The sequence below is a fragment of the Cyprinodon variegatus genome, unplaced genomic scaffold, assembly GCF_000732505.1.
Source record: "Cyprinodon variegatus isolate N-32 unplaced genomic scaffold, C_variegatus-1.0 Scaffold697, whole genome shotgun sequence".
Classification (NCBI taxonomy): Eukaryota; Metazoa; Chordata; class Actinopteri; order Cyprinodontiformes; family Cyprinodontidae; genus Cyprinodon; species Cyprinodon variegatus.
Window position 1 is genome coordinate 66,050 of NW_015151150.1, and position 12,334 is coordinate 78,383.

A 12,334-nucleotide genomic window follows, 5' to 3' on the forward strand; every position below is an offset into this window, starting at 1 on the left:
AACAAGGCCTTGTTTTTGTTTTGAAAACCTGCAAATTGGAACAGACGAAGGGGTCCATCCCTTTGGAATGGGGGGTCATTTGGCTTCTTTTGTTTGCCTGTAATGCCCCATACCCATCTGAGTGTCTGAAAGGTGGTTCGTTAAAGGTGATTTTTGGCCGTGCAGGCGAACAAAAGAAGCCAAAATTACCCCTATTTCAAAGGGATGGGCCCCTTCGTCTGTTCCAATTTGCAGGTTTTCAAAACAAAAACAAGGCCTTGTTGTTGCTACTGTATAAAACCTCGAACTCAATGCTATTCCTGATATTTTGAATCGAAAAAGCTTCCTGGATGGGAAGCGAAACATCTTTAAACTTGGAAACAAAGTCCATTGAATTCTTTTTCATTTGTTTTTTTCGGAATGACTATGACCTGGATGACTGACAACCTTCACTGGCAGTTGCTGTAAAAGTCTGTTAATTACCTCCTAAACATGTAGGACATTGGGCCCTTAGGACCAAGGGTAAAAGAACCCTGGTCTAAGCAACCTCTTCATCAGACTGTTATACAATATCCACCACAGGAGAATATTGAATACTATCGGCTACAACATCACAAACTTTGCCTTTTGATTTTAAAAAGTATAAAAAATGTAAGTAAACTAAATTACATAGATATTAAAATGTGCCAAAATTTATATTGTAGGTCAAAAATTTACCATAAAGAGTAATTTCAAAATCGAAGCTCCAAGTTGAATAAAATAAGATTCTTCAGAATTACACCAAAAGAAACAAACAGAAGAAAAAATTGCAAGGTAATCTTACTGCTCCTTTGAAGGAGAAATATTTAATCTGAATATTGTTTCATTTTTCGACAGCTTCTTGTATCTAAACTGAACAGCATTTACATTATGGCACAGACATATCGGGGGAAAAATCAGTCCTTTTGGCTTCATAGTTGGAAAACTAATAAAAGCATTAATTTAGGGGGCTCACCCACACCTTTAGAAGCTTTGTACCTACATATGCTATGTCTTTTACAGATGCTAACAAGTGAAGACTGCCAAAAGTATTGTAAGCAAATTATTGCTGTTTTATGGGCCATATTTCTTGTTATTGTTCAAAGAAAGCTAATAGTAGCTTTGCTTGACATTCAGAACAAGAAAGAAGAACGGATAGTTTAGACTCTTAAATACATGAACGCTTTAGAGCTTATCTCACATAGTTTTGAGTTTCAGCCCATCTGCTCATACAAGGCACATTTAGACCTCATATTAGCACATCACAACCCTTATCTAAAAATTATTTTGGGTGATACATTTCTTTATAACTTTAACTTAAGAAGAGAGAATATAGTAGAGAGAATTATAAAAAGAAAATAGAGCAACAAAAGTAATTTCAGACTATTTGCTCAATATTCTTTTCTCTTTCAAATTTCTCTCTTAAAGGGCTGTAATTAGGCTTATGTAAATAAGCATTAGTGAGTGAAGACTTATTTTAAGTTGTATAGATTAAAAATTACTTTGCATATGGGACATACAACACAAAAGGTAGAACCCAAATCTAATAACCTTCGTAAGTGTTATATTATATTCTATCCCTCTGCCTATTCTCAGTATTCCTTGTGTAGGCTTTGTTCAACCATCAAAAAGAAACTCTTGATATGAAGGAGATATAAGTAATGTGACTCTACCTGCTGATGGTACTCGATCCCCATGCTCAGAGTGTTTATAAGAATGGCAATCATAATCCCTCGACCAAAGTAATCACTATCCACAATCTTCTTAAAGGTGGCACACGCCAGCCTCCAAAAGTGGACGACCTTTGCTGCTGTCTTCCCTAACCTCCGCCTTTTCTTTCTGGGCTGCCGACTGTCTCTCCTGTTCCTGTGGCGGAGGTCCTCGTACTCGTGTACCCCATCACTGTCTGAGTCGCCTTGTGTCTCGTTGCCCTCTGTAAAGCCCTCAGACTCATTGGCCAGTGCCTTTGCGCAATCAGGACAGGTCTCGGGGTCCATGGTCAGACGAGCTGCGTCCATGGTGATGAGCTCATGAGCTGACAGCTGGCGGGAGATCTGAGCTGCAACCAAATGAGAAATGAGATAAAATTGTGACTGTTTGAAGATGACATTTGTAGACATTGTGTGTTTGAGAAAGCTTGATGAAGATGGAAGCTGTGTACTGCATGACTAATAACTCACTCTCACAAACAATGCTGCAGCCAATCAGGAGGTCATTAAATATAATCACCATCTGTGCAACTTGAACCACTCTTACCTCAACCTGTTCAGAACTTAATCTGAGTATATGACGACATGATGTTTTGCAGCTCATACTTGCACTACAAGGCAGTAGACTATCTGATTTAAAAGTAAAACTGGCAATAGTGTTTAATACCCTTTAAACCATCCAATTTTTAAAATAAATTCCAACACAGAAAACACAAGAGATGGGGTATTTAAGAGTCAATCAAAAGCCTTAAAATGCATTCCTAGTTATATGTATGTTTACCTGATGGATTGCATGATTGCTGTCTGTCCAGATGTATGGGATAGATATTCAGGTTACAACTCAGATTTGATCGAATGCTGGCAGCAACACTCCCTCGCCTGGACTCTGCCTGGATCCTGGTCTGTAGGGTTGGGTAGTTCTTAGGCCCAGGAGCAGCAAATGGTACAGAGTTCCTCTTCATGGCTCTGGATGATGCGGTTGGAGCTAGGGAGGCTACTGGATTGTTGGTGGAAAACAAAGTGCAGGGAGAGGCCTCTGTGTTGAGCACACAGCAGCCTGAGGATGAATCAGCAGCTCCCAACACAGTGAGATTTGAGTCAGAGGTTGTGGATATCACAGATGATGGTGCTACCACACCCAGTGGAATAATGTTTGTGGTTGCTTTGGGAGGCCCGGCTTCAATGTCCCTTCCCTCCATACATCTCATGCTCCCTTCCTCCCAGATGCTACCATTACCTAGATGGTAGTGATTGTGGTGGTGATGATGATGATGATGGTGAACCAACACTGATCCTTGTCTGGATGGTTTTCTTCTACTTCTCAGCCTCTTGTTATGCTGTGCCTCTGAAGATGGTTGTGATGCGGGAATCTTAAATCCTGCATGGCGGGCCAAGACCCTACAAACACCAGCCACTTGCCTGGCCCCCTTTTGGATGACGTGAACCAGGTACTTCAGTAGCTCATCATAGCAGGAGCCTGGCTCAGACTGAGAAGCCAAAGTGCTGGCATTAGACATGTGACGCACACGTTGCTCTTTCATCAGCTGGCTCTCCCTCTGCTTGGTTTCTGAGAACTGAGTTGCGATAACCACTAGGCACAGGTTGATCATGAAAAACGAGCCGATCTGAAAGTAGAGAGAGGTAAATTACATTGTTATTCTGACATTGTTTGTTATAACCACCCATCAGTCCCATGATCTGTTAACTGCAAAGTTAAATAATAAGTACTATCACAGAGTCATTATTAATCATAAGTTTTTTAGTACTGTCAGAATTATATTCTGCATTGAATTTTTTTATATAGTGAATGTTTTTTTTGTTTTTTGTTTTTTTCAATGATAGCAAAGGCTGCCAAAATGTTCTAGTTCTTTATTTTCTCAAATGGTAAAACTACCCATTGTGTAATACCTGCTTCATCAATGAAGCATGCATTTCAGGACTATAGGTGTAGTGCCATGCATTGTATAAAAAATAAACATCCATCCATCCGTTTTCTCCTGTTTATTCCATCAGGGTCACGGTGGTGCTGGTGCCTATCTCTGACTGGCTGGGTACACCCTGGACCGGTCACCAGTCTGTCACATGGCAACAGAGACACAAGTCCAAAAACATGACTTAACAGTCATGTTTTTGGACTGGTGGGGGAAGCCAGAGTAACCCCAGAGAACCCATGCATGCACAGGCAGAACATGCATGGGTTCTCCATGCAGAAAGAGCCCAAGCCAGAATCTTCTTGCTGCAAGGCAACAGTGCTCCAAACTGTTACAAACAAACAAATCTACCTAAAATCTGCAAGTATTGTGAATTATGAGACTGTACAGTAGGTGAAGTTTTGAGCAATGTTGAAAGAGCACTTACAATAATAAGTAGGATAAAGTAGATGAAGTTGTAGAAAGAGTGGGCATCCATGACAAAGTACATGATGTCCACCCAACCCTCCAAAGTGATCACCTAACAAGGCAAAAAATAGTAAAAAAAAAACAATCAGAGTTTGGACAAAACTTAAGAGGACATGAACAAATAGACAGCTCAAAAAATAAAGCGAACAAGAAAAAAATGCAATACGACTTTATTCAAATCAAATTTCTGATGAAATCAAACTCTCCTTTTAGGAAGCAAAACTGATTCACAATCAATTTCACATGCTGTTGTGCAGGTGAAAATGATTGGAAACTAACAAGACACACTCAATAAAGGAGTGGTTGCAGGTGGGGACCACAGACTACTTCTCAGAATGCTTTCTGGCTGATATTTTGGTCACTTTTGAATGTCAGTGATGCTTTCAAACTCAAGGTAGCATGAGGGGAACTCTCCATTCCTCACATGTGTCTCAGGTAGTGCAGCTCACCCAGGATGGTACATGCGAACTATGGCAAGAGGGTTTGCTGTGTCTGTCAGCAAAAGGCTTGCTACCTCCATCTTTGTGCAAGGGTAACAGGGGGAGCACTGCCAAAGCCCTGCAAAATGACCTCCAGCAGGCTAAAAATTTGCATGTGTCAGTACAATCAGTTAGCAACCAACTCCATGAGGATGGCATGAGGGCCCGATATCCACAGATGGGGGTTGTGCTCAAAGACCAAACACCATGCACACCATGCTTGGCATTTGCCAGAGAACACGAGGATTGGAAATTCGCCACTGGTGCCCTGTGCCTTTCACAGATGAGATCAGGTTCACACTGCACTGTGCACATGTTAAAGACATGACAGAATCTGTAGACACCGACATCATTCAGCATGACCCGTTTGGCTGTTGGTCGGTAATGTGTTTGGTGGTAATTCTTTGGAGGTCTGTGCAACCCTCCATGTGCTGGTCAGAGATAGCATGACTGCCATTAGATACTGGCATGAGATCCTGTGATCACTTGTGTGACCATATGCTAGTGCGGTAGGCCCTGGTTTCCTCCTAATGCAGGATAAGGCTAGACCTCATGTGGCTAGAATCTGCCAGCAGTTCTTGCAAGATGAATGCATTGAAGCTATGGACTGTCCCACCTGTTCCCCAGATCTGAATCTGATTTAGGATATCATCATGTCTCGATCCATCTACCAACATCACATTGCACTATGCAGGAGTTGGCGGATGCTTTAGTCCAGGTCTGGGAGGACAGCTCGCTGGAGACCATCAACCACCTCATGAGGAGCATGCCCAGGTGTTGTAGGGAGGTCATACAGGCAAGTGGAGGCCACACACAATACTGAGCCTTATTTGGACACATTTTAAGAACATTACATCAAAGTTGGAAAGGCCTGAAGTGTGTTATTCCACTTTTTTGTGTTTTTCTGTGTGACTGCAAATCTAAGCCTCCATGATTAGTGCATTTGATGATTTTGGTGAGATTTTGCTGTCAACACATTCAGCTTTGTACCTGTACATATTCAAATACTAACAATTAATGCTCATTTGTGCAAAGCTTGTCGGACTTCGCTGTTTGACACAAAACACAGACTTTTGCTGTGATCTTAGATCTGGCTTTTGTCCTCTTAAATAAACCTGGTGGCGCCAGGTTTATTAAACAGATTACAAGTCCAACAAAAGGCCTTTAAGATATAGGATAGAAAATAATTATTTTTTCTGTCTTGTGTGGTAATAGAATGCTAAGTATGCAACACTCTGATGCACCAACCACTGAGCAATTAGGCTTTGTATACAGATCTTGTTATCAGCAAAACCAAGCTTACTACTGCAGAACATGCAATTAAAAAAGAAAAACTCCTTATCTAAGTCAAGCTCTTAATTTATGATTCTCAGCTTTTAGCAGCTACCATACCTGAAAGATGGCTATCCACGCATAGAAGATGTTGTCAAAATTGATAGCATTTTTAAAGGGGTTTATGTCGCCAGCAGAGCAATTGGTGTAGTACTGGTTCCAGTTCACACAGGTGGTGTTATCTGTGCTGTTGTAGGAGTCAATATTTAGCGTGCACTGCTGGCCTGCCTCGTACAGCTTGGGAACTGAGTCGCACTCCCTCATGCCGTTGTGTCCCTCCATAGAGCAGATGAAGGGGTTCTCATCATCATTCTCTGTTTGGTAATAATTTCCAAGGTTCAGGGAAAGAGGGCTGTGCAAACAAAAAAGGAGAAAATGTTGTAAAAGTTACTTACAGGTGTGAACTGACATAAGACAACACAGCAAAGGTCATTTGATATGTATTTACTGTAGGTCCTGTTGTTTTATATGGCTTTCGATAATCATTCAACCAAAGAAATAATACTACCCTGTTTTTAATACATAAGAGAGGTTAAAATTAATGTTGCACAGATACCGATACCAGTATCGGACGGGGCCCCGATACTGCCCTAAAATGGTGGTATCGGTATCGGCGAGTACCAACAAATAGGGCACCGATACCATTTTGAGAGCCATAAGTTTATTCAACTATTGTCATCCACTCCTGATAGGCAATGAAAAGTTCAACTGGATTCACTTTGTATTAGATTTTTTTCCTGCTTCACAAAGGTAGGCAGCAGCTTGATAAAGCCATGATGGCAATTATTTTACATTATTATGGTATCGGTATCGGCCGATACTGCACTGCCAGGTATCGGGTATCGGTATCGGGGCCAAAAAATGGCATCGGCGCAACACTAGTTAAAATGCCTTTTAGAAAAGTTTTAGGATTGCACTTTGCCATCTAACATCTGGATGAGAATCTATATTAATGTAGAAAAGAAAAAAAAGATTGCTGTGCTAAATCTTTTAAGTTACAATAATTGTGGTGCATTTTCTTGTTAATGTGTTCCTTGTTCTTAGGGGTAAAGAAGCATTATTTTAAAAATGGTGAGGAGAGATGTAGAAATGCAGCGTGTGATTTTAAATAAAACTCTAAGAGCAGGTTACATTTTGAGGTATGGTGTGTAACTAAATCACTATCACCCGTTAATGCGGTTGGGTTTTTTTTCTGGTGAAGTAACACTGGGTAAAAAAGTGAATCTGTTCATCTTCGTCTGATACTCTTATTCTAAAAACAATGAAGTAGTTTTTAAGTTGTATAGATTAAGAAAACAATTATCACAACAATCCCAATGTCAAGAAGTCATCCACCAGTTAACACAATTTTACAGCTTTCCTTCAAATAAATGCAATTGAACTTCCAATACTGCCTGTACCTTCATAATTAATGCAAGGTGCAAATTTAACTAATTTACAAAAATTTTTAAAACACTCATTTGTATTAGCATTGAATAAGCCACAACCAGCTTTAATTCAATTTATACTACATTGCCAAAAGTATTTGCTCACCTGCCTTGACTCACATATAATCTTTCTGGGAAGGACATTCCCAAGGTTTAGGAGTTTGTTAGACATTTCACCATTCTTCTAGAGATGCATTTGTGATGTCACACACTTATGTTGGATCAGAAGGCCTGACTCTCAGTCTCTATTTCATCCAACAAGTGTTCTATCAGGTTCAGCTCAGTACTCTGTACAGGCCAATCAAGTTCAACCACATTAAACTCTACCATCCATGTCTGATAATGCTTTGTGCCTGGTGCACAGTTATATTGAAGGAGGAAGGGTCCAGCTCCAAACTGTAACCACAAAGTTGGGTTGTCTAAAACGTCTTGTAATGCTGAAGCATTCAGAGGTCCTTTCATTGGAACTAAGGGCCAAGTCCAGATCCTGATGAACAACCCCACACCATATTCCCCTTCCACCAAATTTAATAGTTGGAAAAATGCAATCAGACAAGTACTGTTCTTGTGGCAACCGCCAAACCCAATCTCAGCCATCAGATTTCTAGATAGAGAAGTATGATTTGTCCCTCAAGAAAAGGTATCTCCACAGCTTTAGAGTCCAGTGATGGTGTATTTTACACCACTTTTTGCATTATACTTAGTAAAGTATGGCTTGGATGCAGGTGTTTGACGAGGGAAACACATTCCATGAAGCTCTCTGTTCTTGAGCTAATCTGAAGGCCACTCAATGTTTAGGAGAGTGGACAGTTCATAACTAGATTTGTTGCAGTTCCTGTTTGAATTCACTGACCCCTGAGAGTGACTCATTATTTCACAAATGTTTGTGACAGCAGTTTGCATGCCTAGGTGTTTAGCTTTGTACACCTGTGATCATTGAAGTGATTGGAATGCCAAGTGAGCAAAAACTTTTTTAATACTGGGTATCTGCTATCTCATTGATACTCTTAGAACAAAAAATGTATTACTTCTAAACACTGTGCTGACAGTAACCTGCCAACGATAGCCTCTAAGCCAATTTGATACAGCCAACGTAGGACAATTGATAGCAAATAAGTGTCATATTTTCTGAGGTGTTACTGAAACTGTTTGATTTTAGTATTTCTGATACACACTATTAATGTATTTAAACCTGAAGTTCCAAAAAGCTTAGTCTATTTTGAAATAATTTGAATATTTTGTTGGTCCAAAACCATTCCAATAGTTGCTAGTAATAGTATCCCAATGTGTCCTAGTGTGGCTCTTAACAACAATTTACTAGAGCATTTATTGTATTTGTCTGTTTTTAGTTTTAGACTAAGCTAACTCAAAGGGCCAAGTACCTGCAGAGACCCGTATGTCTTTTGAGGGATTTGAATCCAAAAACATATTTGGTGCCATGGCACCTCTTGGCATATCTGTTACATAGCACTCTTCCATCTGGAAGAGAGGGAATGTGTCTGGCATTTGTGTTATATCTGGCTCATCTGTCAGCACCCCTTCAGCTGGCAGCCTTTATTAATTGCAAAGCACAGTCACACTTTTTGGGGGACCAGACCAATCTGTTTTCACTTTGGGACCACTTCTCACTCTCTTTCTTAAAAGCTGTTTCACACGTTAAGGTGATCTGCCAGAACACTTTTATGCCTGATGAGTTCAGTGAGGCAAACCATCTATTTATCACAGCCTGGGAAGCAGGAAGGGATGCAAATCTTCAGAAGTAATCTCAAATGCTCCTAATCAGAGTGGAAAAATAAGCTATAAATGTGTCTGACAGCTATTGCTAAAGTTTTAGAATATGTTGCGCTGATATGAAGTGAATTGTTAAAGAGTTTAAAACAGTTATTTTAGTAGAGACTAAAGCTTAAACAGTCTTCCATTTATAAAACACAAACGTTCCAGGTACCATTGCGTAGTCACAAAAACTGACTATGATGACAAAAATCATGTCTTCACCCAAGGCATAATGCATGAACTTAAATTACAGATGTGAGGTGTCATAAATCCTATAGAGAGTAATGATCCTGAGATGACTTGGGCTACATGAATAAGTTATGGGAACCGATGTACCACATACAGGAGCATAGTCCATCCAGGGCCTTTTTTACTATTCCAGAACCTGTCTTGTTCCTCCATTCATCACTGAAATGAGGCAGTGAGTCAGTATCCTCACAGACTATGGTGCATGACCCAGTTTGAAAGAAGGTTGGAGTTACTTTGACATCGTGCAGACTTACTTTTAGGTGGTGATTTCAATAAAAATCACGACAAAACCATAGATGTATCCAGTACCTCAGAAAAAGTTGTCCCATTGATTTTTTTTCCCTCCATTATGCAAGAAACTTACTTTTATGGGACAAAAGAGATATATTGAAGCAAGAATTTTGGCCAAATAAAGTTTGAAGTTTTAGGCCTATATGTAAAATGTGAGGGGAAATATCTATTTTATCGTAAACACAGAATTTATGTGAAAAAATGTTGGCTGCAGCATCCTGCTGTGGGGTGATTTTCCTCATAAGGGAAAGAAATGTCACTGGGTTCTAATGTTTCCAAGTATTTTGAACTAATGAAATTTCACTAGTGCTTACTAGCATTTTCATGGATTTTCAGCATTTCAAGTGGTTTCTAATTATTTTCAGCAAGTTTTAAGAATTTCCTGTGATGTTGAGATGTCTTTAGTGTCTCTTCTCTAGCTGTTCCCATGGTTTTTAAAATTCGAATGGTTTATAACAGATTTCATGGGGTCCAGGGATTTCAAAGGTTTCGACTGTATCTACAATTAATTTAAAATTATACAAATCTCTGAAAAAGTCAGAGTTAAACACTTTTAATTAAAGCCAAAATGTATTTATAAGGTGAAATGAAACCAAAATCTTACAAAAAACAATAAAACTGAGGTTTTTTATATATTGAGTCTCCGATTGATTATCTATATCTGAAATAAAAATTATGACCAGTAATAATGGGATTATGGAGATCGGAAATCATTTTTAGACATCAAGAATGTATACTTTAGACAGGAGTAAAATAAGTTTTGGAGATCTGCAATGCTCATTTTAGATAGGGGGGATTCTATAAAAGATATCTGAAATACATATACATTCAAGCAAAATGTTATGTATGTTAAACAGCCACTTAAAATTTGTAAATATTTGTAGACATCTGAAATGGTGTTCTGACTAGTAAAAATGTAATACCAGATAACTTGAACCAGTTGAGGTCATTTCAATTCAAATAAAAAAAGAGGGAAAAAATAAATGTTGCAGAAACTCATAAGGGTTTTGTTTTGCTTTTTTTCCCATCAAGTTGTTGTAGATGTTGATAGCTGTAGACAAAAAATTTTTTTTGTACTACTGTACAATTTGTTGCTGTTCAAAAATATTCTGAAGAGGTCATTTCTTATAATTACAATTCTGACCAGGAATAATGGCTTAGTGCTATTTAACCCTAACCCTATCTAGAATTCCAGTTTAGCTGGTCATATAATTAGTAATTGATATCTTAAACTAGATTTCTACTAGTACCAATATTTTTTTTTGTATGCCAGATTTGGATATTTGGATATCTAGAACGTTTTATTCTTTTTTGATATCTGAAATAGTCATCATGATTGGTATGAACTGAATTATAAAGATCTAAAATTAGAGTTCATCGTCAACAGGACTGTTTTAGATATGCAGATGGTTTATTTTGATAGAAAGAATGTTATTTCAGATATCTGGAAATAAAAGCCCAATACACATGGATGAGAAACGTGGCGTCATTTGTACTAGCAAAAATGACGTTTAGGATATCTGAAATGCTCACTTCAGATAGGTTATTTTACATGACTGAAATGTTCATGTTGGCTAGGAAAAATGCATTTGAAATATTTAAATACATAATCATTCTAGCTTATAAATGTCAAAATGGCCTGCCACAGTCCTGACTTCCTCAAAGTTTTTCTGAAAACGTTTCAAGGGGTCTTTTCCAATTCTATCAGCTTGCATTTCAGCAACAAGTATTTGGGATGCTGATGAAGCGCTGAGGAGGCCTGCACATTCCAGGTTAGATACAACTGACGTAACTGCTGTCCTCCTGGACATTTGTGGTTTGATGTGTTGTATCCGCTATGTGTTTATCCATTTGAATCATGAGGGGAATGCTAGTGTACTTTCTTTGGATTAGGTTCCAATATATAATCGTCTATTCTTGGAAGTTGAAAGCCTAATCAACTTCCCACCCATTTCAGTGATTTAATTTCCTTTTTAACAAAGATGCTTCCTTCACACCTCTCAAACCACCTGTCCTCTCTCTCTCAAACATTTTGGTTGTCAAAGGTGTGTCCTTTAGGTGCAAGTGTGCAGGTGAATCTCGCTCAGAGCTGCTCACTCTTTTCATTGTTAGTTGCCCAGTTTCTCTAATGTAGGAGTCCAAACAATCCGAGCTCAAGTGAACTGCATAAACAAAACCGTTCAGCTTTGTTTTGGATGTTCTGTTTTTAAGATGAACCACTTTTTTGCCTTAGTGTTTGATTTGAAATTCTCCTAAATTACAATGGTTTTGCATTCCTCTGCTTTTCTCTTCTGTGTTAGACGGAGTGTGTTCTTCCTCCAAATTTATTTAGCTTGGATGGATTTCTCCTTTGCGGCTGAGGGGGATGCTGTCAGCCCAGTAACTCAGAGTTCTCATAACAAAAGCTTGTATTCCAATGGGTGATTTTCCAATGGGCTTGTATATGAGTGTGACTAATAGAGATGTTGGTCTGCATGTGTTGATTTCCGGTAAACCTCAGTATTAAGTTCCATTGTCATAAATATGCAAAGTATGGTCAAAAAAGAGTACCATTTTATATTTAGTGGCTTATTTTGTTAACTTGATGTTTATTCTCACTGAGTTGATGTGGTTCCTGAATGCCTGAACCTCCTGGGTTTGGATTTTTGGCCCAAGTTTCAAACTTTTCTCTTTACTCA

At 38.9% G+C, this 12,334-nt stretch overlaps 1 protein-coding gene across 1 annotated transcript in view; it reads right to left on the bottom strand.

The window, feature by feature from the left end:
- Positions 1 to 12,334, bottom strand: part of LOC107097448 (voltage-dependent T-type calcium channel subunit alpha-1G-like) — a 274,678-nt gene that overhangs the window by 65,557 nt on the left and 196,787 nt on the right. Inside the window, exons 7-10 of the mRNA XM_015394594.1 lie at positions 5,977 to 6,268; positions 4,065 to 4,157; positions 2,488 to 3,331; positions 1,671 to 2,056 (exon numbers count right to left, since the gene is read on the bottom strand). Coding sequence (XP_015250080.1) covers positions 1,671 to 2,056; positions 2,488 to 3,331; positions 4,065 to 4,157; positions 5,977 to 6,268 — 1,615 coding nt within the window. The remainder of the gene's footprint in view (positions 1 to 1,670; positions 2,057 to 2,487; positions 3,332 to 4,064; positions 4,158 to 5,976; positions 6,269 to 12,334) is intronic.